This window comes from Chlamydotis macqueenii, chromosome 20 (genome assembly GCF_036417535.1).
Source record: "Chlamydotis macqueenii isolate bChlMac1 chromosome 20, bChlMac1.mat, whole genome shotgun sequence".
In the NCBI taxonomy this organism is placed as follows: Eukaryota; Metazoa; Chordata; class Aves; order Otidiformes; family Otididae; genus Chlamydotis; species Chlamydotis macqueenii.
In genome coordinates, this window is record NC_141575.1 from 5812247 (window position 1) to 5836399 (window position 24153).

Genomic DNA, 24153 nt, shown 5'->3' on the forward strand with positions numbered 1-24153 from the left:
GGTATTTCTAGTTCCCAGGAAAAGATCGAGCAAAGAATTTTTCCTTTTGCCTGGGGCAAGCATGAGAATTTGCAACGTTAGAATTAGATCCAGGGATAATTAGGGCAGACATTTTGCTTTTTCATCCTTTTAAAGAATTACAGCACTGTGGTGCTAGCAGCTCTAATACAATACAAATACTATATCTATATATATACGTAATACATATATAATACAAACAGCTCTAATATAGCACCAGAGACCTGAGACGATGTTCTAAGGAAAGCATCACATCCATGCAGTACAGAGAGGACCAGTGACTGACTGCCAACGTCTGGCCCAGCACGGCCACCTCTAACCACTGGCCTGAGGATCTTCACCGGTGTCATACTGGGCGTCCCTCAGACACAGCTGCTGCGTGACTCACCTCTCCACAGGATCCTGCAGGGAACCTATGCCGAGAGAGCCGCTGTGAACAATGCCAGGCAATCTACTGACAGAAGAACTCTGCACAGAAGATACGCTGAAGAGGAAGGTCAAGTCCTGCTTGAATGGGATGAGGAGCAACAGGTGAAGAGGAGATGACAGGACACTGCGACCATTCTGAGGACACTTGAGCCAACCATAGCTCTCAAGCTAGACCCAATTCATTCTGGAGAAAGACAAGCTAATGCACACACTCCTGAATGACTAATGTGCTTCAAAACATTTATTGAAATGTAAAATATTTAATAGAAAACAGTACTGGAGTCTCCTCAGAGGAGGAGGTCACCACATCCGGCATAAAAAAGGGACCAGCACGATGCACAGACTGAAAAAGCACGGCTCGCCCATGGCTCCTGGCTCATGTGGACAGACACATCATGCCACATCCAACCTCATACCCTTGAGACACAGAAGCCATGGGCAGCCAGACGGAAAATGTGGTTAGCAAGGGTCTGGATACTCCTGCACCTGTGATCTGCAGTCTTAAATAGAAAAACAAGAGCTCTCAGTCAGAGGACAGACTGGCAAATCTATATCACAGCAAAGGAAAATCAAAACCATTTAGAAAGCCTTTGGGGAGAGAGAAACATCACAAAAGACATCCCTTCCTCTTTATCATTCTGCACAAAGTTCAAGGGCACTAAACACAGCAACAAGTGCTATGAGATATGTCCCAGTTGCATCTGCATCTTCATAAAGGTCAGATGCAATTTTTCAGGCTGCTGCACTAAAAAGCTACCATACTTAAGTACTATTTAGTACTACTGTATTAAAAGGGCTCACGAGGTATCCTGGGAGTTAAAGTGAGGAATTTGGGTGGTTTCTGAAGTGTGGAATGAATGTTGAGCGCACTAAAGAAAAAATACTGAGAATCAAAAGCTGCCATGACTGCTTCTGTCCATGTGCCCTATCCCTCCAGATCCAGCAACCTCTGTCGGGTTTCCAGAACGATCTCCTCCATCACCTCTGGTTTGAGAATGTCCTTGATCTGGAGTGGAAAGAAGAGGAACAATGGCACCAAAAAGCAACTACTGCTATTGCACACTCTGTGTGGTCCCTGGCACACAGCAATGAGCAGCAAGTGAGGTTAGAGGGTTGTGGCCAAACAAGACCATCATGCCAGAGGGTCTAAGGCAAAATCAACTTTGACAAAGTTCGCAATTCTTACAGAGACCGTAAGAAATCAAAGGAGATGCTACTGACAACTCTTAATCTCTCCTGAAGGACACACACCAGTATTTGGGAAGGGGACAGATGACTTAAACAGAAGTATAGTTCAAAAGAACATCCCATCTAGCCAAGTAGGCGGCCACTGTGAATGAACGCAGAAGACAATTCAGATCTTATCCGTTTACGAGAAGAGAATTCCCAGTGATTGTGCTGGCAGAAATCACAGAGAAAAGCTGTACAGCAAGAGGTCAAACCGAGAGAGCCTTCCAGCAGTGCGGGATATGGATACAAACAGGAGACTGGTCTCTGTACAATACACGACACTTGCTTTTTCATTTGTTCTTCAGGTGCACTGTGCCCTCACACAATCCCAAATTTAACAGTTTTCACAGGGATCACAGAGGGTCCATAATCCCAGCAAGGGATACACCTCTATCAAAAAATGGAACTATTTCTCTATAGGAATAGTTTGACTTTGCCAGAAGCAGAACCCTTCAAACTATCCCTGAAAACGTGCAAAGCAATTGATGTTACGCAGAACAGGGTAAGTTCACGTTGTCACTTACTACAGGATGCTTTGGAAAGCCGAAAGGCAGCCCCACCATCTAACTTACTGACTTCAGCAGCAACCGATGTGGCCTTCCCATTCCCTCCCCACAGTTTGGAATAAAGTAAACAACACTGGTTTCTGTACCTGATGAGGAAGAGATGCTTCATAGCAATACAGGATGCTGGTGTCAAAGAGCATCAGCTTCTGAGTAACCAGAGCCACAATGCAGTTTCGGAGCCGTGAGATCACCTCCCGGTCAGACAATGGAACTGGCTGAGGAAGGACAGAGGAAAATAGATGAACACACAGGGAAATACTACAAGCCTACTATAAAAAAGCTTTGCCATGAACCTCATAGCAAATCTTGAAAGTTTCAGGTTATTCATGTGCTTCTGCCTACGTTAGACTAACAAAACATCGTTGGCAGGAGACGGTTCATCTTCCCTGAATCCTCACCTCCAAGTTGGTGGTGAAGCCCCCTGCCTCTTCCTCTTTCTGCTCTGGAGTTGGGTAGATCCAGATGAAACCATTGTTGCCGAGGATCACAGATGCACCACAGGGCAAGTTGTGGAAATGAGTCTTCTGCCGTTTCACAAAGGAAGGCGAGACCTGAACAAGCACACCCTGGCCAAGCTGAAGAGGAGACCGTGAGACTCAGCATGAGAGACATGAGCCACTATAGGTAACATCAAGCCACCGACACGCACTCGACTCCTGGTCTAAGAACCAGTCAATTTTAACACCTCGGCTCCAACGGCCCCTTGGCTTACTTCAATGCACAAAACCAGACACAAATGCCAACTGCATAAAGCCTAAAACAGAGCCCTGGAGAGAAAAACAAGCACAGGGGCAATGGCCTGCAGAAGAGGGGTGATGAAGTTTGAGTCAGAAGATTTTTCTCCCCAGGGTTTAATTCCCAAACGGCTACTGGGGGAAATGGAACTCACAGGCTATAATTTTGGACAGGGAGTGCAGCAGCTCAAAGGGCAACTCATGGGCACTCCCTCTGCTTTGGGGAAATGCTGCTCAATGCTCCCACATAGGAGCTAAGACTCTTCCTAACCTACAGGAATGGGTTATTACAACATCCTGCTCTACTCCAGAGCTTTCTTCTTTAAAATCCCTCCAAAAGGCCTTTTACAAGTAACTGGAGCAGAATTAGGCCAAGACCAAGTGCTTTTGAACAACTTACCTTGCCATATTTCAGACTCCGGGTGTGCAGTGATAAAGCCCCATCCGAAAATACAGACTGAACCTCTGCCTGTCAGTGCCGCTTAAGGAAACAAGGTCCCTAATGTCCCCTCAAGTGCCAACAGCCGCTGGCTGTCCCTGGCAGAGCTCCCAGTACCAGCCAGGCTAGCCGAGGTCTGGCTGCTCTCCTCATGCCCCTCGGCTCTTCTGTCTGAGTGCAAGCAGTGGAAGGATACACTGATGAGGTCTCCTTCCTGCAGATAGTCCCTCATCGCAAGCTCGTCTTCTGCCGATCTCCTTCTCTGAGACGCACAACACAAGAAAAGTTACGTGTAGCTCAGAATGAGAAAACATCAGTTAATACCCACATCGTGGGAGGACCTTAGGATGCCATGCAAAACACAGTCTTGTTACCAAATAAAAATCAAACAGACCAGCACATATTTAGTCACTGATGTGTTTATGTCCAAATAACACTGAGAGTTAAAGATATCAGAGCACCACCCACCTACAAAACCCAACACTACCCTTGTGCTGTGGGAAGGGCTCCAGAGCTTCCCAGTGCCTCACCTCTGCCACAAAGCAGAAGACGACAGGGCTCTGGCACTGCTCAGCGTGGACTACACCCATACACTCACCAGTTCCCCACCAGGTAAATTCATAGATGACAGCAGCAGGACTGAATCTAGCCTGGAATTCGTTTCCACTTTCCATCGCTTCTGCTGAACCTGGAGAAGAAGAAAAAACAATCTGTTGATATATACTCAAAAAATGAACAGAAGCTCTTCAGAGGAGCAGGAGCTCCTGCAGCCTGACCAGCATGCAGAACAAGAGCGCTCTGCTGCCCCATTTCCAGCCTCATCTTGTTTAAAACCCACGCGCTCCCTGTGCACAGACACTAATGAGCTTTTAGGAACGTCCAAAGCGCTCCGGGTGGGACTGACACACGCCAAGGGGCCACCCTCCTCCTCCACGGTGCGTCAGGAATCCCGAGCTTTACCTCTGTGATTCTGCCGACCACAATGTCGCCGACTTCGCCGTTGTACCTGCGAGCAGGGCAGAGAGCAGCCCGTCAAACGCTTCGTCCTTCCCAAAAAAAAACCAAAAAAAGGCCCAGCCAGCGGCCGGACCCGTGGCACAGATACTGGGCTTCGCGCTCCCTGCACGAAGGCAACGGCCGCGCTCACCTGGTCTTCAGTGCTTGGACGCACACCAGCTTGTTCACCCTCTCCACGACGCCGGCCACCGAGGCGATGAGCTTCTCGTCCTCCACGTAGGTGCCGTGGCCCCTGCGGAGAGAGCGGCCGCCTGAGGAGAGCCCGAAGCCGGCCGGCCCCCGCCGCCTCCCCTCCGCCGCTGCCCCCACCTCATGTAGCCCGTGTCCGTGGTGATCGTGTCCCCCGGCGCCACCAGGTGCTTCTCGCCGCCCCGGGGAGGGCTCGGCACCACCGTTTTGCGAGCCACCGGCAGCCGCATGCTGATCGCCGCCATCTTGCGGGCGGGCGGCGCGGCGTCGGCGAGCCCGTCCACACGCGCCTTCCGCCCGCCATGTTGGCTGCTGGCAAGGGGGCGTCTGAGGCGCGGCCGCCGCCGTCTTGAATGAGGGCGGCAGTGGTGGGATGACGTTGAGGCTCCTGGGCGGCCATTTTGGTTCCTGGCAGGAAAGGGCATAGTGGGCTTCACTGCTTTGGGAACCAAAGGGAGAGAGAGGCCATGTTTAGTGCGGGCAGGGTGGCTCAGCCCACGCCGGGCAGGCTGTGGGGCTGAGCGGGGAAGGCGGTCCCTCTCCCGCCACACCAGGCCCCCACGGGCCTCTCCCTGCGCCCGCAGCCCTAGCTCCCGATTTTGGGAGGGGGGTCACCCCAGCACGACGGTTTGCCCTGGAGGGAAGCAGCCCCTCAAATTCCAGGGAGGGTCCCCCACGCAGGCTGTTCCCCGCCGTGCCCTGAAAATAATCCTCTTCTGAGGTGAAAGGCGGGCTCCCAGGGCTGAGCCCAAACCCCCTCCAGTGAAGCACGGGGAGGCCGGAGGGCGCGATGGGGCATTGGGCTGGCCGGGGGATTCCAGGCCGTGGTCGCTGCGGCCAGCCCAGCGCTGGGGACCGCGGGGACGTGTACGCCGGGACGGCGCTCAGGCCTGGCTCGGACATCCCCGAGGGACGAGGAATCTACCCCCTTCCCCTGGCAAAGCTGTTCCGACAGTAAACAATACGTTTGCGTGGAAGTTTTACTCATGTAATTCAAACTCCAGTTAGACTCTCAGAGCTGCTGAGGAAATACCGAGGAAAAAGCCAGCCATGACCTTCAGCAAATGCTTCGCTTCCTCAGGACTGAAATCAAACATTATTCTTTCAAGCAATACTTGCACCTGTAGCGTGTCGCAGCTGAAATATGGCCGTTATTTCATGGGAGACACCAACGGATGTCAACAGCTGTCGCTTCAAGTAGAGACTGTCCACGTGGAGACAGAGAGGTACCAGGCTGAATAATATCACCCCTCCTTCAGACCTGCAAAAGGACTTGTTTTTCCCAAAGCTGATCCTTCCTCTTCCCAGCTGCACTGTTTGCTCTGACAGACAATGCTACATCTCTTTATTCCCCTGTTACTATGCTAGTTATAACCTTCACTCTTCCCAACCCCTACATCCTTCCATCCTTCCACCAGCACATGGCGAAATAAAGCTCTCCATTCTATCCATCTTCTAAATGATAAATGTTCCGAGTAATTTTTATTTAGAATACAAGAGAGAGGTACAAATGTATTTACACTGTGTACATATACAATCAAATAATATATAATATCAAAGTTTTGTAAATAATGTTTACATAAATATTTACAAAGTTAAAGTGACAGTTTGTTTCTTTTTCTGGAAGTAAAACACAGTTTGTGAGAATTTTATACATCTTAGACTTATAATTAATATTAGAATACCTTATTTTAAGCTTTATGATACACAGCCCTCCTCTCTGTGTGGCAGGACTCCAGAGGGCGCTTAGAGTTGTCCGTGTGGACAGAGCTGGCCCAGGGTTTTCTCTGTCCTCAGAGGGCAGCAGAAATAACAGCTGAAATGTTCCCTCACGGCTGCGGGGAGCGATGAGGAGCGGTGGGGAGCAATGAGGATCGGTGCTCTCAGGGCTGGAGCAGGCACAGCCCAGCAGGGCACGGGTCCCCTGCAAAACCTGCCGGTGGATGCGCATTCCGAGCCGGCATGGTGTTGGAGGTGTCCCTGTGGCACATGGCCTGTCCACTCTGCCCACGGCATCGCGTAGAGGCATCGAGCAAACCCCAACGCACGGCTCAGGCTGGAGAAGGGCAGGCAAGGGCATTTGGGGGGGGCGGGAATGCGACTGTTTGCTAAACCAGGGCTCCCGAAGAGGGAAATGTCTCCCTTGGAAAGAGCCAGTGCTGCCCCTGGGGTAAGTGGGCGTGGGCGGGGTGGCCGCAGCAGGGCTGTGCCAGCCTTTCGACGGTGCGCATGTCTCTGCTGGACACTCACTGGACCAGAGGAGGAGGGATAAGAGCAATTTTTCTTTCCTTCAAATTATCCATAAAACCAAGGCATGACTCATCCAGGCCCAGCTTTTAGGCTGCCCCAGCCCTCCCCCAGTGCACTGGCAGATCCATGCGGGACGTCCCGCTGTGTCCCTTCACCCCTCTCCCCCTGCCAACCCCAGGGACCGGCAGCCCACCCTACACCGCATCTCCCCGGGGAGGATCCTGCACGGTGCGGTCCCCTCACTCACCTAACGAGCTGCCAAACCCCCTGCAAACGCCAACGCTCCAAAAATAAACCAGCACCCCCGCTTCAACACACAAAGCAGCCCTGCCTCTGCCCCCCAGCTCTGCCAAGGGCCAATACCCCCAGGTCCGTTGCACGTCTCAGCACCAGTCTTTGCTGTCCGAAAACCCGCTGCCGCGCCGAGGCTTCACAGCACCATGGTGGGGATGTGGTGGGCCAGGGAGGTGGGATGGGGCACGGGCAGGGCCGGCGAGTGAGCCTGCAGCGAGGTGTTGGGGGGCCGATGGCGGGCGCTTTTCTGGTGTGCCCGCAGCCCGGCGAGCTGGGAGTAGGCACTTTGGCAAACCTGGCACTTGTAGGGCCGCTCGCCGGTGTGCAAGCGGACGTGGTTGCGGAGGGTAGAGGACTGGCTGAAGCGACGGTTGCAGAAGCGGCACACGAAGGGCTTGTCCAGGGTGTGGATGCGCATGTGGGAGCGCAGGTTGCTGCGGGAGTTGAAGCCGCGGTGGCAGATGACGCAGCGCATGCGCCCCGTCGTGCTGGCCCCCGTCTCCACTGCGTGGAAATCCTCTGGGAACAACAGGGGACGGTCAGGTGCTGCCCGCCGGCACAGCAGCTGACCCCTCCCTGAGCCCCCAGCGTGCTGACTGCCCTAAATAACCACCCCATGCCCCCTCGCTGCGGATGCCCGTGCGTACAGACACCCACCCCGGGCAGAGCGGGGTCGCAGGCTGACACTTCAGACTTTGGGATGGGGCCAGAGTTGGGAAGAGGCTCACCCAAATTGAGGTGATGGGGAGTGCTCAAGCTGACCTGTCTCCGCTGTAGATGGACACAAAAAACTTTTTCCCTCCCTGGGCTGCAGGCAGAGCTGGAGGGGGCGAGCACAGGAGCCCCCAGCCTGCAGCCGCACTGCCCAGCATCCGAGTCCCAGCCCTCCCTGTGCGGCTCCCAGCTTCTCCCCGTGCTCTGCTGGGCTCCGACCCGGCTCTCTCGGAGCGGGGAGTGGGGCTGGGGAGCACAGATGGGCTCTGGCTCTGAACACAACATCCCCAAAAAGTGCCCAAGAGCTCTGCTGCCGGCCCGCAGAGGAGCGCCTCGGGGAGCCAAGACAAGCAGAGAGCAAAAAGCCTGGGGAGAGAAAAGCCTCCTGCGATGGCGACTGGGGAAAGATCTCTTAAATGCAGAGTGGGGCTGTAGGCACCTGCATCCACTCGGCGTTTCGCAGGGCGCTGGGGCTGCCTTCCTCCCGCTCGCACTCCTGCCCTCCTCCTCCCTGCCCAGTGGGGTCGGGCAGTGGCTCCTGGCCACCACACCAGCAATAGCCGTGGGCAAACTGGCCCGGAGGCAACCCCACTCTGTGTTTGTCACGAGAGGTGGAGGGTCTGACACATCCCCTGGGTTGTCCCTGCCCCATGCCCACCCCATGGGCTCAGAGCTGGGGCAGGGTGAACGCAGAACGGACAGGGATGCTGCACCCGTGGCTATTTCCGATGTTACCTACCATGTTTGTTCTTCTTCTGCTCCTCTTCCAGCCCCGGCACACCCGGGATGCCCAGGAATGTGTTGTGGGAGTTTCCGTACCAGACCAGCAGCTCTTGGTCCGGAGGAATCATCTAGAGAGAGAGATAAAGACGGGGGTGTCGAGAGGGGCGATGGACGGCTCACCGTGCATCCTTGACTGGTCGCTTCGGACCCACACTGGCCATATCCCAGCTCCTGTGAGACCCTGCTGCCATCTGGGACCTGCACCCTCTGGGCAGACGCGGCACGGCCCAGGCTGCAGCACTGGAGGTGATAGCACGGCTCAGCACCATCCACTGCCGGCACAAACCTGCAACGGGATGTCCCCCCGGCTGGGCCACAAACAACCTGATGGGCAAATAAGAGCTACAGAGCACGCAGACGGAGCTGGGGTCTTTGGAATGAAGGACACAGAGGTCCCTGCAGCTCAGGGAGACGAGGACATGGCACACAGAGACGCAGAGGACTGAGCTATTTGTGGGCCCAGGAACTGCAGCCAGGTACAAGTGACAGAGACCAAAGCAGGGAGCCGCGACACGGAGCCCCAGCTTGGTGCTCCTGTGGAACATTTCGGCTCTGGACGGAGCCATCAGCACCCTCCTGCTGTGGGGCACAGGCAGCATCTCCCACCCGACCCCGCTGGGGCTTGTTTTAGCAGGCGGAGATGCGGGTGCACCAGCGAAGGGCTCCTCAGCCCGGGGATGGGAGAGCTCGGGTGCCAGATGCCGCCTGCATCCCAGACCGACGCTGCGGTACCTGCAACAGCCCACAGAGATCTACGGGGCAGGGAAGGGCTTTGCACCACCCATGCTGCCCTTTCCTCTGAAACGATGGCGTTTCTCCATCCCCTGTTCCCGTTACACTCGCACACCGCCGGCGCAGGCGGAGAGGGCTGCCGGGAAACGCCGCTCGAGCCTCCCCGCGCACAGCAGCCGTGGCTGGGGAGACGGATGCTCTCACACCGGTTCAGGCAGCACTAATAACAAGATCACTTTTGCAAAAAAATAGGTAGATTTTCCTTTGTGAGTCCCTAATGTTAAGAGCCTAATTTAGAAATGGGAAAGGCCCTGTTTCAGAGGATGGCTTCCACGCACAGGGTAGTCCAAGAAAAACATCATCGGCATGAAACGCAGATCATGGGCTAGATCACCCAAGTGCTGAAAAGCTGCCTAATTTTAAGCCCCCAAAAGCAGTGGGAATTTGACTTCGTATGTTTAAGTGCCCGTTTGCGTAAAGACCTCACTGGGGCTGCAAAGGAGGAATTTGGGAGGCAGGGGAAGCCGATTTCATTTCGCATCCCAAATTGGTGCTGTCTCTTGGTGTCATTTTCTCTTAACGGAAACGGAGTTATTTTTAATACAAGTGAATAGAATAAAATATCGCCAAAAAGATAAAACACATTGCCTGTGTGCAGATGCGTGTGCATGCGTGTTTGTATTCTGCTGGCACATGTATGCCAGCAGCGGGGGAGCACCCATGGGCATACACCCCAAAGCAACTTAAATTGCCCCCCAGAAAGCCCGTGGCCTTCAGATCGAAGGCCAAAACTTGCTGCCCTCGCTTTATTTTCCAGCAGCGGCAACTTGGAATTGCTGAGGAAGAGGACGGGAAAAACAAACGAGCAGATAAGGGCAGGAACGGGCAAAACACGTGAAAATATTGAAGGCAAAAGGTGGAAAAAGCATCCCAAAAATCTGATTTTATGGTGGGTAGGTGAGAAAGGCATCCTAAGAGTTGGAGTCATGGCACAGAGCAACTGGACCCGGGCAGCTAACGGTGCCAGCCGGGGACGGGACGCAGGGTGACAGTGGCCGTGCACGGACGCGCGTGCTGCTGGGAGAGGGCACTCCCAAGATCAGGTCGGCGTTTGTGCGTCCTGCCCGCGGCTGAGCCATTCCGGCTGCTCTCGGGCTGACGCTGCGCGCTCGGGCCAGGGTTTGTGGTGAGGGAGGCGCAGTGGGTAACAAGCGGGGAGCTCGCTCAGGTCCGAGGTGCTGTGTTTGTGTGCCCGTGACACCACACCGGGGGATCAACGAGCAGAGAGAGAACCACAACAGGAAAATCCTCTCTTGCTTTTCCGTTTCTTGTTGGGTGCACAAACCCAAACAAGCGACGGGTTTCAGACTGTGTGCGTGCAGGCGTGCCCGCAGGCGTGTTCCACGGGTGGGAACGGGGACCCCACAAGAGATCCTTGATCTGTCGTGCCCACTTGTCACCCAGCTCCACGCTCCCCTTCCTCACGGTCCCAAACGGAAGCCCCGGCCCCTTCTGCTCCTCCCGGCACAGAGGGACCCTGCCAACCCAGCAGCAGCAGGAGCATCGCCGGGCACCTGCCGTAGCGTGACAGCGGGCACCCCTCGTCCCCACATTCACCTCTCCATCCCTTGGGGTTCAGCGCTCTCAACATCTCAACTTCGCTGCTTCTGCTGAGGGAATTAAACTCACGCTCACCCACCCCGCCGTCCACGCGCACATGGCTGCGTTCCTAACTACGCCGTGGCTACCTGGCGTTATTTTACTGCTTGGCATAATTTAAGAACAGTACTAAAAAGCGATTAAGCTGCCATCACAACAGGTACAGCTGCCCACAAGAGCATCGGGTCTGAAAACCGGGTACAGCTGAGGCCTGTGCAGGCGTGCGCAGGATGGGGAGAGCAGCACGGGAGCGCACGGGGCTCTTGCAGAGCTGCATGGGGAAAGCTGCAGCTGCAGGGCCCTGAGGAGGTACCCGGGACTCTCTCAGAGCCAAAGAAAATACCCGTTCTCTTCCTATGCGCCCACTCGCCTTTCCCATCCCACTGCGGCGATCCCAAATCCAGCCCCGATGCTGGCTCAGTGCAGGACGGGGCTGTGGCCCTGCACCACGGGGTGTCTGCTCCTCTGTAAGGCAGCGCAGGAGCCCAGACGGATACGGGGAGCTGCCCTCACCCCCAGCACTGGTGCCCACTGGTGCCCTTTCCCAGCAGAGACCCCCTCCCGGGGGGAGCAGTGCGGAACGCTGGACCCAATACTGGAGAGGGACAGTCCCACAGTGCTGGTCTGGGTGGGGTGGGAGATGTCCCCTCTCGGTACTCTAAGCAGAAGCGGGTGCACACTGACACCTCCCCAAGCTGCCACCTTCCTCCCCCTGCAGCAGCACTGGGTGACGGGGACACTGCACGCAGGCAGGGCTGGTCCCCACCGCCACGCCACTGCGCGACTCGTACGTGCGTAGCATCGGCCAGGGAGCCGGACACCCGCCTCCACCCCAGCGTCTCCAGCTGAGTGTGGTGGGTGCCTCCAGCCTTCACCCCACAGCACGACAGCCTGGGCCACGGGACATCCCTGGGACCCAGCGCCTGCCCCTGCTCCCCCGCTGGGCCAGCACCCCCAGCACTTTGGACGGGAGGATGCGTATGAGATGGGCAGGATGAGTCCCTTTCCCGCAGCTCCAGGCACGGCTGTGCCAGCGCCGCACCCTGCCCGCTCTGCGGCTCCCGCAGCCCCCATCCTCCAGCCAGAGCTGCTTGTGACCCCCGGGTTTGCAGAGCCAGGCGCAAGCCTGCACTTGGCACCTAGGTTTTTACAAAAAAACCCAAATTTCCCCTTGCTACAGAGAAGCAAGTTCTGCACAAAATCCCATTTTTTGAGACAGCATCAAAACCCTGCTCCTGCCCAGAGCCCCAGCTGGGCCAGGATCGCAGCTCTTGTCATGCTCCACACCCCAAAACAAGCTCGGGCAGCGTTTGCTCTCCCTCTGCCCAGCACGGGTCACCCCATGAATCAACCAAAAGGGGACGGAGAGGGGAGAGGCTGCTCTCTGCTCCCTGGGGCCTCCCTGAACCCCTTGCAACGGCCTTTCCCAGGGGATCTGGGTTCCAGGGACGGCAAAGCCACCCCATGCTCCCACAGACGCCCTAAAGAACAAGGGAGGGTCTGTGGGGTGGAGGGGTCCCAGCACCCCGCTCCCCTCCTGTGGCTGCCCAGCCCCGCTCACCTCAATGGCCTTGTAGAAGATGCTGTTCCCGATCTGCACCACCTCCAGGTTCTGCTCCTGCTCGTTCCGCGCGCATTTGATGTAGGTCATCCAGCTGCGGTGGTCCTCCTGGCTGGCGTCGATGAAGTACCGCACCGTGCCGTCTTCGTTGAAGACCTGGGAGGAGGAAGAGAGAGGTTGGTAGTGACACTGCCCACGATGGACTGAACCCTTCCGCCTCCTGCGCTGGGGATTGCGGTGGCAGGAGATGCTCTGGGATGAAGTCCCTGCCTGGCGACAAGCTCAAGGCCAGCACAGCCCTGGGGCTGAGCGCCTGCAGGCTGCCAGGATACGCCCAGACCCATCCTACTCATGGCACTGGACCGCGCATCCGCAGCGGGGCTGAGGAAGGACGCCCTGCTCTCGCTGGGCAGACACTGGCCCGTGCCCACCCAGGTAAACCCAGCTCCCTGCCTCGGCCCCCCCTCCCACCAGCAGCTCAGCCCTGAAGGAGCTGCTCAGCACCCTGCAGCTGCCACAGGAGCGGGGCCGTCCCTGGGCGCAGGAGGAAGGTGCCTGCCAGACCTGGCCCTCGCGGGGTGCTGCTTCGCAAGGTGAAGGTGAAGCAAGTTTCTATTAAGCATAAAATTATAATAAAAATTTTAAAGTGCAAGTCTGATGCTCAGTGAAACAACAACAAAAAACAAAAACAAAAAACCTAGAAAAAAAAAAAAAAAAAAAAAAGAAGAGGAAAATCCCCTCTACTAGGCAAGTGTGATGCCCTGGCGACTCAGATCCCCCCAAACCCCACGGCTTCACTCGGGGTTAACCGCAGCGGGGCTGGGACACAGCAGGGACAGGGTAGCTGTGGTTTTGCCCATCGTGCGCAGTGTTGTATCACCACAACAAGAAAGGGAAAGGCAGGGCGTGATCCCACTGCGGGGGACACAGACAACAGCATTTTGGGGCTCCTCAAGGGCTTCTCTTGCCCCAAGGGTCTCCTAAACCCACCTGCCCTGGAGGAAGCCAGATCTTTGCAAGAAGGGGGAAACTGAGGCACGGGGAGGGTGCCTGACGGCAGACACGCACAGGACAAAACCTCGTCCCCTTGCCCCTGCCTCTCCCCGGGCCAGCGAGGACTGGGGGTATGGGGACAGGGTCGTTACCTCCCACATGAGGTTGTTGTTCTTGCAGAGGTCCACGTGCTCCGGCGAGATGACCCTGCCCGTGAACGGTCCCATCTCGGTGCCGGCCTTGATCCAGGTCTTGGAAAAGATGCCGAGCCCTTCCCCGGGGATGGAGCTCTGGGCGATGATCACTTCCGACGGCAGCACCAGGCTGGACAACTTCTGCACCTCTGCGAGCAGGAGGAGAGGGTTCAGAAAAGGGACCCCGGGGAAGGACCGGGGTGCAACGGGGACCCCTCACCGACCCCAGCCCAAATTCTGGATTTGAGCCTTCGAAACGCCCAAGCGGGCTCCTACAAAGCGGCGCAAGGAGGAGATACCTGGGAAAGGCAGCCCGGGCTGGGCGAGGGAGCGGGGCTGAGAAAAGAGGTTAAATGGTGTCTATTTCGGCCCATCCAGCAATTTGTCATGCTGTTAAAGTGATCTGCATTCATTAAACTCAACTAGAAAGAAATTGCTAATTCTAAATTCATTAGTCCTTTAGGAATGCTGTAGCGGTACATTGTGCCTGAATGGCGCAAGGGCTTGTTTAAAAGGGCCCAGGAATTCCTCTTACAAAATGGGGAGATGAGATGGTTGACATATCGTGAATGGAAATGGAATTAGCCTTCATGGTAAATTAAGAGAGGAACAGAAATCCGAGCGAGGGGGGGAAAAGGGAGCCGGGAATAGATATTGTCCCGGGCGGCTGAATGCGGGGCAGCCCCGGCCCCCTCCCCAGCTCGCGGTTTAAGTGGGAACTTTCTCAGGTCAAGCCCAAGTTAACCAAATGAATTTAAAGCCCTCTTTTTTTTTTTTTTCTCCCCCTTTTTTCTTTTTTTCCCAGTCAACTGCTATTACACGCCTGGGGAGAGCAGGGCTGCGGGAACCGCATCCCAACGTCGGGCATCGGGGACCGGTCCTGGGGTGGATGGAGGGGTCTAGGGGGGGGAATCTAAAAGGATTTGGGGGGTGGGGGTTGCAGCCACTCACCTCCGGAGAAGGACTGAGCCAGGACCTCGGCCGTGAAGGCGGTTTTGGGGCTGCTCTTCTCCTCGAAGAGCTGCTCGCCCAGGACGTTTCTCCAGCGGCCGTAGAGGAAGCTGTGGAGGATGTCGGAGGTGATCACCTCGGCCAGGGACAGCCCCGGGGGTTTCAGCCCGGGCTTCAGCACCAGGGCTTCGGCCGGCAGCACCGAGCCCATGGCGGGGGCGAGGGGGCGGCGGGCGGCCCGGGCTCCGTGCGGCTCGGCGGCTCCCGCCCGGCTATATATGAGCTTCATTGACCCTCCTAATTGGTTATTAATGACCTGCCTGACGTTGGAGGAGAGACTGGGGCTGCCGGAGCGAGGCGAGCCGTCGGAGCCCCCCCCCTCCCCTCCTCTTTCTCCCCTCCTTCCCTCCCCTCCCCGGGGGTGGGGTGGCTGGAGGGAGGGACACGGCGCGCACACACACACACACATATATACATACGTACATACATACATACAGAGCCCCCCGCACCCCCTGATCTAAGCAAAGGCAAACCCAAACCTGGACCCCTACCCCCCACCCCCGGTGGGAAGAAAAAAAAAAAAAAAAGGCAACGAAACTGGTGGAAAAGCCCCCACCCATGACCCACGGACGGGGTGCACCCTCGGGCAAGGTCCCACCCGGCTCTGCTCCCCGCCTGGCCCCCGCGCTCGTTTTGGGGATGAAACGCGGTGCTTTAGGGGCAATTGCGCTTTACAACGAAATTAGCGGCCCCGAGGTCGCCAGCCCCCGTTTCTCGGCGTCATTTGTGTCCCGTGGCCACGGGGGAACGGGCCGGAGCCCCCCCCCGGAGGGTGCCGACCTCCCTCCATCCCCAGACCAGCGGGTCGGTACCGGCGGCCCCGGGAAGAGCCAGGAGGAACAGGTGCTGCCCCCCAAATCCCAGGGAGGGTCCCCAAGCACAGAGCGGAGGAGGGGGCTGCCCCCGGGGCTTGTCCCCGCTTGCATCCAGGTCCGGTCCCCGAATCCGCGTGCCCATTGCTTTTCCCAGGGGAAGGTGGGAAGGGCCGGGAATAGTGCTCACAGGTCCCCCTCCACCTGCCCGCAACAGCAACCGTGCCCTGCAGCATCCCCCCAGGGCCGGACCCCCTGCATCCCCATGCCCGCACCCGAAAACATTCCCCGGCCGGCCGCGGTGCCCACGCTACCCCCCCCGCCACGCCCCTGACCCCCGCAGCTCCCCCCGACCCCCGGGAAGGTGCCACCAGAGCGATCCCCCCCAAAATTCCACGCTCCCCTCCCTCAGGGCCCGCAGCTTCTCCGGCTCAACAAAGGGTTAATTTTCCCTGGATTTAAACCCAATCCCGCTGTGTCGGAGCTTAGAGCCCTCTCCTCAGCCTCGTTCTTTTGATTTTCATAGGGACCAGGGGCTGGGCCCCCAAATTCCCCCAGCGCTCCGAGCCCTGCTCTGCCGCCCCCCCCGCCCCGAAACCCCCCGGGGCCAAACTGGGCACAGCCGGACCCCCCGATCCCTCCCCCCAGTTCTCGGGTGGGGATTTTGTAGCGCGGCTTTTCCCCTTGGCAGAGCCGCCTGGAGAAAACGATGTTACAACCCAGGTGCAATTACTTCTATTCACCCAATCAAGAAGAGGCACAAATGTCGGGAATTAACCCAAAACTGCCGTTTCTGAGGGCGTTTGCCCGGAGAGAGGCAGCGCTGCCCCAGAAAGGGGAGGGCGATAACCTGCCAGGGTTCGGTTTAGGGTTTGAACACGCGTTAAAATGAGTTTATTTAGGTTTTTCTTCCGGAGTTTGGCTATCGGAGCCGGTAGCCACTGTGGCGAGTGGATATTTCAGCTTTGCGAAATACAACGCATCAGGTGGAAAGCGGTCACCACGCGCGTCTGCCTCCTGCAGCCGAGGCTTTTTTTTTAATTATTATTATTATTCTTTTCTCCCCCTCGGGAAACACATCAACCCTCAAGTTATCACGAGCTAAAAAAAAAAAAAAATAAGAAAAAGAGGAAAAGAAAAAAAAGATGCTCTTAAAAAACCTGCGGCTCCCGTGCGGGTTGCGCTGCAGCCCCGCTCCCGGCTGCGGGGTGGGTGATGGAAAAAGGTAGAGAAAAAAAAAAATAAATAAATCCTTCTATTTTCTACGTGGTTTTAAATATCCCCAGCGATTTCCCAAAGCTTCTTCCCGGTCCTAGGAAGGTGCTTTGGTGTGCGTGTGTGTCCCCCCCTCCTCGTTTCTCTCTCTCTCTTTTTTTTTTTTTTTTTAATATCGCAGCTATCCCTCCTTTTTAACATTTAAGAGGAAACAAGTTTAATATTCATGGCTGTTAATAGAGAAGGGCCATTATCGCCGCCCCATTGTTCCGAGCCCCGCACAATGCCGCTTGTATTTTCATGTGTATATTCCCAAAGTTCCTTCTGAGCGTTTAGTGAGCACTTTAATATTCATGGGTGTTAATAGAGAAGCCCTCAGTATATCGGCATATTGTTGGGAGGTGTACATATTGGTCTGACTTTGAATAGCCACAGTCCTCTTTTCTTTTGCTCTGTTTTGCAGGGTTGATGGGCCAGGAGTAAATGGGCATTTTTTTCCCCCCCGTCTCCCCCTTACAGAGAGAACATCTTTATTCCAGTCCCAGACTTTCTGGTTTCCCATTCAGGACCCTCAGAAATAATGTCAGGCAGAAGAAAAGTGGAGCAAATCAATCTTTCATGGTCTTTTTGAGACCAATTTGACATCCATGGACTCTTCTTTTCTTTCACAGCCTACAAGGGGATGGTCAGGATCTGGACAAGGTTGGGGTCTGATGAGGGGAGACATGGGATCATAATGCAGCAAAGAGAGAAAAGAAAAGCAAAACAAGAAAAGATTGCAGGGATGGGGTGATGGAGGAAAAATGAGGGTGAATGACAGTGCAAGAAAGGAGATTAGAGCCCAGCAGCTGCTTTTTGGGGGGCGGGGGGGAGGGGGGAGCTCTCTCCCCTCTTCCAGCCCTTCGCATGAATAGGATTTGAACAGAGCGGAGATTGATTTATAGTTATTGCGGTTGAACATTTATTGCTCTTAAAGAGTGGCGGGGAGAAAAGAGAGAAAGGGGGCTTGAAAAGCTCCTTTCTGTATTAAAGAGGTATCAAATGAAGACTGCTGAGATAATATACAGTGGCCAATGGGAATTTGATTTGCTTTAAAATTTAACTCTTCTGGGGCCGCCGCGGCCGGACGCGCCGGGGATGGAGCCAGCCCGGGCGCTGCCTCCGCGCTGTTCGCTCCTCCAGCCCCGCAACCGCCCGGTTTTACCCCAAAAATCTGCGGGCGGCTCCCGTGCGCGGCGGGGGAACGGCTGCAGCCGCGAAATCGTTGTTATTTCTTCGGCATGACGATCTTTTTTTTTTTTTTTTTTTCTTTTCTGTAAGAGGGGATGAGGAGCTGCGAAATAACCGGTGCGGGGAAGAGCTCTTTTCGGAGCTGAGTTCTCCTGCCCTAAACCAGGAGGGTTTTTTTCTCCTTCCCGGCAGCAGAAACGCGATCGCGGCCGAGTCCCCCCGGGCGCAGAAAGGAGCCCATTGTTCGATGGGGAGAAATACATTTTTAGCGGTGATTGAAAGCTCCCCTCTCGTTTGAACTCTAGAAGAAAGTCCCTAGCAGGGAAGAGCATCCCCCTCCCTCTGCCCCAACATCTGTTTGGAGCAATCCAGGCTCTAGGGCAGAGCCCGTGCCCCCTCCCAAAGTCATTAAAAAGATATTAGCTGAGAAAAGTCCAGCGCAGCCGGGGCGGGGGGGGGGGGGCGGCGGAGGAGGGGGTGTGTGTCATTAAAGACGATTTTGGATGTGCCAGCGCTAATACCAAGCGAGGTGATACGCGGGGTCCGAGCCCAAAAGCTCCCCGGCCGCCCCCTGCGCCCTGCCCTGCAGCCCGGGCCCGGCGCGGCGCGGCCCGGCCGACCCCATCACCTGCTCCGTGCGCCCCGCCGAGCGCCGGGGGAACGGGGAACGGCCGCGGCCGGGCTGGGAGCCGAGGCGGTCAGCTGCTTCGGCCGCATCCCCCCGCACCTCCACGGGCTGCAAATGCCCCGGTAGCCGCAGAGAAGGAGGGGCGGGAGGGATCATCGCGGCCCCGCGGCTGCCGCAGGAGCCAGGCGCCTCCGAAGTTGCTAAATGTGTCATTTATTAAAGCATTCAGTGGGCTTTTCTTTGGCGTTTGCTTGCAAACTCACAAAGGCCGAGCTGCTGTTTGGGGGTCTTTTCTGATGGAAAAAGGGCTCGGAGACCCCCGGCACAAAAGAAATCCTGGCAGTGCTTTCAATGGCCGGGACTCAATGAGGGGGGACCCTGTGCGCAGCGGGCGGGGGCGAGGGGCCGCCCGGTGCTGCCTGAAAGGCAGGCCTGAATGTAATGGGGAGATCTGCGTTTATTTGTTGGGATCACATTTAATTAGCTTAGTACAACCCTTGAAAGACAAAGGGACCTCAATCTGGATCCAATCTGAAGCTCGTTTGGAGAGCGAGGGCTCCTGGAAAAGTCAAAAGAGAGAAAGGAGAAAGAAAAGGGAGGCTGGGAGAGAAAGGGGCTGGGGGCCCAGCCAGGTGACTGGCACGCGTGAAACAAGGGGGCCTTTTGGGCACAAGGCAGGGCTCAAAAGGGAGGGAGGAAAATAGCCTCTTCCTCAGGTTTTACCTACTTAAACCCCCTGAAGGGGCCGGAGCTGAAAAGCCTCAATAGGGGCTAAGGAGGCTGCAAAGCAAACAGCAGCGCTGGAGAGGGGGCTCCGGCCCTGCCGCGGCGGCAGTTGGCGGCACTCGGTTATGGGAATGCGCCCAAATGTTACCTGCACCCGGGAACGCTCCTGCTGCCACCGCCGGCCACGCCAGAGCGAGAGGTGCGGGTGCACGCGGTGACACCTGGGGTGAGCCTGGGCTGGGGGTCTGGCAGGCCGGCTGCCCCCCACACCAGGTCTCCCACCACGTCCCTCCGTAGGGTGAGACCCCCCCTGCACCTCCACCTGCCCCGCCGAGGCCCACGCAGCACCCCTGCCCCATCGCCTGGGGTGCTGCGCCACGTGCCAATGAGGCTGCAGCTGGCCTGGGCACCGAGGAGGGGTCCCCATGGACCCAACACGGGGCACAAGCAGATGGGTGGTGTGGAGGATGCGCTGCCACCTCCCCAGGGGCAAAAAGGAGGAGAGCAGCGGTCCCCAAGGTGCCACATCCATGGGATGGAGCTGGACGGACCCCCGTCCCCCTCCAAACCGCGCGCTGCCTGGCAGTCCCTGCTCTCCTCCGAGGCGTCGGCAGCATTGGGGAGGGTTCGGGGTGCCCCGGCGCGGTGCCAGCCCCTCGGTGGCTGCCCAGTGCCTCGGGCAGGGGGGGTTTGGTGTGACCCTCCCGGCGATCGCCCCAACGCAGAGCGCTGCAGCCGCTCCCGAGCAGGCGAGCTGATTGCGCTGCTCGGAACGGAGCTTTAGGGCATTATTTGCCTCCATTTCACTCTGCGGGAGGCCACGGAGCTGAGCAGAGATGCTGAGCGCTCTCCTCTCCACTCTCACTCGCTTTCTTGCCTTTTTTTTTTTCCCCTTTCCTTTTTTTTAAGTAATATTTCCAGGATTATTTCAGCAAGGGGGTCACAACACACAAAAGCAAACAGGAGAAGGAAAAAAAAAAACCAAAACGGCCTCACACCGGCTTTTCTGCCCACGACCAGAGGTGTTGGCTGGGGGTGAGCGAGGCACCCGGGGTTCAACCTCCTCGGCGCAGCCAGGTGGTCTCTGGGGGTCCTGGGGAGGCCAGAGCCAGGCTGTGGGACCAGGCACAGCCCCTGCTCGCTTGCCCTCACCTCCGCGGTCTCCGCACCCAGAACGGGTGCCAAAGGTGACCCCCACAGTTAGAGGCTCCTCAGCAGCGTGGAGCGGGAAGGAGCGAGGGGGGATTTGGACTGGAGAAGCAGGAAAATCTCTGCATCTGTTCCTCACCTCTGGTAGGGACCTAGGGATGGGACAGTCGCATCCCACCACCATCTCTCCCACATCCCACTGCCATCTCTCCTGCAGCGCTGCTGGCCTGGGACCCTCGCTGGTGACCGCACTGAGACACCAGCCCGGAGAGCGCCAGCAGCCAGGGCAGGGTAGAAGGAGCTGCCCAACGAGCGAGGGTGTGTGTGAGCCCCACCACCCCTCTCTGTCCCTCTCTCTGCTCCCCACGAGGGCCGGGCCAGGGCCACGCTGGCCATTTCCGTACCCACGGGCTGGCTGTGATGGGGGATGGCAGGAGCTGGCGTCACGAGGTGGCAGCTAAGGCTGGCAGGACCAGGGTCCAGGGTGTCCAGCCCAGCCTCCCTGGACCATGCCCAGGGAGCATCCCCGGGGCCAGCGGACGAGGAGAGGGATGATCCCAGATGGGCTGGAGGCCGCGAGGCCGTGACCGCCCGCGGCAGAGGGCAGGGCTGGGTGCCAGCAGCAGGGTCACCCTGTGAATGAGTGAACCTGGCCATGGGGCCGAGGAGACAGGCAGGAGAGACGAAGCCTCCAGCCCCATTCTCTCCAAAACAAACAGCATGGTGGCTCCTGCCTCTCCGTGTAACAACTCCACGGCGGTAAAGTTTAATATTCCCCGGCAAAAGGCCCAAACAAGGAGCCCCGCCGGTCAGTGCGGCTCGCCGGGGCACGGCGGCCTGTGAGTGACGGCTCGCACAAAGGGAAGGGACCCTCTAATCCCCCGGGACCGCGGCACCTGCACCCCGGCCCGGCCGGGATTAAAGTGGAGCGAGCCGGCCTCTGCTAAGATCAGAGGCTTCTTTACAGCGGCCTTGAAATAGGATTTCCTCAAGTGATAAGGGGCAGGGTGGAAAGATAATCTGGGGAGGGGGGGCACTGGTACCTGCCCCAATGCCAACCCCAAAAATGCTCTTTTGGGCCGCCTGCCTCAAACCTGGCGCCCCAGACCTGGAGGGAGGCAGCGGGGGGACCCGACACCCCGTTCCCCTGGTCCCAGGGGTGGCTGGTCCCTCCCCACCACCCCCCTCCATCTCCAGCACCTGCCGAGGTGACACCGAGGATGGTGTGATGGGGGCTCGGTGCCCACCCACTCGCTGCCGTCAGCTCCGGGGGCTCTGTCCCCTCTGACCGCTCCCCGGGAGCCGTGGCTGTTCCAACTCATCCTCACGTCACCTCACGCCGGTGTCCCTCCCGTAAGCAGTTTCCCAGTGCCCAGCTTCTGCTGATTTCCAGCATGAAAAGTCACAAAAAAATTCCTTTTGTGTCTTTTCCAGCCCTAAAGGGGCAGAGAAACGACCCGTCTGTGACAGGCACCCTGCACCGCTGCTCCTCAGCAAATCCAAGGAGAAAACTCCAAACCAGCCAGGTGAAGGGTACACAGCTCCTTGTACAGAATAAACCACTCATCTGCTGTTTGACGGGATACTCCAACGCCTTTATCTGTACAGGAACAAGCTGTCACCGTGAGATTCCTCACCCTGCGCCACAGCCCCCAAAAAAATCACCCCGAGTGAGAGGAACCAAGGTTTGCAGGAGAAGCAGCAGCGCAGGCGGGACCTCACGAGCACCCACGTTGTGTCCCAAAGCCTGGAGTTAAATCCCACCAACCCTCCCTCCGACCACGCCGCCCGTCACCCACTCAGCTTACTGTAAATACACTGTTGCTCCAACACAATTAAATATTTAATACTTGGGAAAGAAAAAAAAAAAAAGTCCCATGCCTGCTTGTCTCTTTCAATAATCATTTCGGCTTAACTCGCAATGTCCGTAATGTAGTTCGTTCTCGAATCATGCAAAATTAAAGAAAGTATTTTAGACTGTCTTCAAGTCTCCCCCCTGCTCCCGAAATAGCCTTTGCCTGCTCAGGCACACCGAATATAGCGCACGGGAGAGCGTCGGGGTCATCGCGAACCCAGCGAGACGCTCTAGCCACGCGCTTTTCCAGGCTGCTGATCAGAAGGGGTTTGCAGGAGGACTGCAATAAATTTCCACGCAGAGATCAGTCTCTGCACCTGACGAGCAGGGCAGGTGCCGCACAGCCCGGGGGGGCCGAGGTGCCCGCGCCTTCCTGTGAAAGATGCGCCGCTGAACGGAACCGCGGTGGATTCACTGGGGGGGGCGGGAGCGAAGCCATCGTGCGCCGAAGCCTCGGAAAAGGGATTGTGGTTGAAGGAAGGGACACGTTTGGCAGGAGATAGGAAAGAGCAGGAGCCAGTGAGCTGGAGCTGGTTTGGGGCTGGGGACCTCCCGCCGGGGCACTCACCTGGGAGGGCAGTTAACTCCGGTTCTGCTGTTCCCAAGCGCCGTGCTCCGGAGCCAGAGCGTTCCCCAAACTCAAGGTCTTCTTGCAGGAGCTCCTCATTGTCCCCTGGGGTTAACACTCAGGCATGCCTCCGCGCCAGGTGCTGGTCCTCTGCGAGGAGCAAAGGGCTGCGCTGGACCCTAAGCATGGCCCATGTGCCAGCTGCTACGTGCTGCCTTGGGAACCTGCCCCGCACCTTGTGTTGTCCATTTCTGCCCAAGGGGCAGACGAACTCTCCCTGCCGTAAAAATTAATGCAGTCAGTGCTTAATTCACTTTGATTTGGGGATCAGACTTGCCCAGAGCTGAGCAGGAGACTCGGTTCCTCTCTCAGAGGCCACGGACTTGGGCTGAAGGCACCACAGCAGCTTCTGGGCTGCGCAACACACCTGAGCCAGGAGACACGAGGAGCTGCCCGCAGACCCTGGGGTGAAACGCGAGGCGTCCCAGGCGACCCTGGGGTGGGACCACCCACCATTCCCCAGGACAGCCAGTGATCAGGACAGGAGCAGGACTGGAGCGAGGTTTGGAGGAACCCAGAGGTCACCAGCCCCTCGTGAGATGCCGAGGCGTCACTTCGCCTCCTGCCCTGCCCCTCTCCAGCCCATCGTGGACTCACCACAGAAGCAGTTTAATGGCTGCCCCGAGCAGGCAGCAATAATGGAAAAGAAATTGCTGAACGTGGGAACGTTTCAAGCACTTTAGCCTTCCAGGACACCAGACTGCTGATGAAACCCCAGCTTTGCAGGCACCATCTTAATGACAGGCCAAATTTCAAAGGCTTGCAAACTATTTCGTTTGCTGCCCCACCCCCTCAATAAAAGCTTGCATCAGAACGAGATATTTCCATAATTTATAGTACGGGTATTTCACTGGGGAGACTCGCTAATCTGTACTTACAGATACATTTAAGAAAATGCATCCTCCCACAATCCTGCGCCATTTACGACTATTGGCACAATCTGTAATACTCAGTCTTCAATTAAGGGACACCTTAGGGTTCATTATCACACAATTGCTCCCTGTGAACCATGCCAAATGCTGTTTTGGCACAGAGCTTGGAAGATGAATTAGAAGGAAGTCTTCTCGGTAATGCCCGCTCCCAATTCCCATCAGCAG

At 56.9% G+C, this 24153-nt stretch overlaps 2 protein-coding genes across 2 annotated transcripts; both read right to left on the bottom strand.

Moving 5' to 3' along the window:
* Positions 1-670: 670 nt before the first annotated feature.
* Positions 671-4909, bottom strand: EXOSC2 (exosome component 2). Its single transcript, XM_086763812.1, has 9 exons — positions 4743-4909; positions 4564-4665; positions 4377-4422; positions 4015-4104; positions 3613-3678; positions 3378-3446; positions 2642-2818; positions 2330-2458; positions 671-1453 (listed from the first exon to the last, which is right to left on the bottom strand). The coding sequence occupies exons 1-9, from the start codon at positions 4865-4867 to the stop codon at positions 1373-1375; spliced, it is 885 nt and encodes a 294-aa protein (XP_086619938.1). The 5' UTR covers positions 4868-4909; the 3' UTR covers positions 671-1372.
* A 2393-nt stretch (positions 4910-7302) lies between these two features.
* Positions 7303-14964, bottom strand: PRDM12 (PR/SET domain 12). Its single transcript, XM_086764122.1, has 5 exons — positions 14754-14964; positions 13761-13951; positions 12616-12771; positions 8620-8731; positions 7303-7685 (listed from the first exon to the last, which is right to left on the bottom strand). Exons 1-5 carry the CDS (start codon positions 14962-14964, stop codon positions 7303-7305), a joined length of 1053 nt encoding a protein of 350 aa, XP_086620248.1.
* Positions 14965-24153: the final 9189 nt, after the last annotated feature.

Excerpts from the sequence above, each read along its gene's own strand:
- EXOSC2 (XM_086763812.1), bottom strand. The coding sequence starts at position 4,867 with ATGGCGGCGATCAGCATGCGGCTGCCGGTGGCTCGCAAAACGGTGGTG. Across the intron at positions 4,666-4,742 it reads ACGGACACGGGCTACATGAG|GGGCCACGGCACCTACGTGG; the intron begins GTGGGGGCAGCG and ends CTCTCTCCGCAG. Across the intron at positions 3,447-3,612 it reads AGGAAGGAGACCTCATCAGT|GCAGAGGTTCAGTCTGTATT; the intron begins GTATCCTTCCAC and ends CGGCACTGACAG.
- PRDM12 (XM_086764122.1), bottom strand. The coding sequence starts at position 14,964 with ATGGGCTCGGTGCTGCCGGCCGAAGCCCTGGTGCTGAAGCCCGGGCTG. Across the intron at positions 8,732-12,615 it reads TCTTCTACAAGGCCATTGAG|ATGATTCCTCCGGACCAAGA; the intron begins GTGAGCGGGGCT and ends CTCTCTCTCTAG. Across the intron at positions 7,686-8,619 it reads GCAGAAGAAGAACAAACATG|AGGATTTCCACGCAGTGGAG; the intron begins GTAGGTAACATC and ends TGTTGTTCCCAG.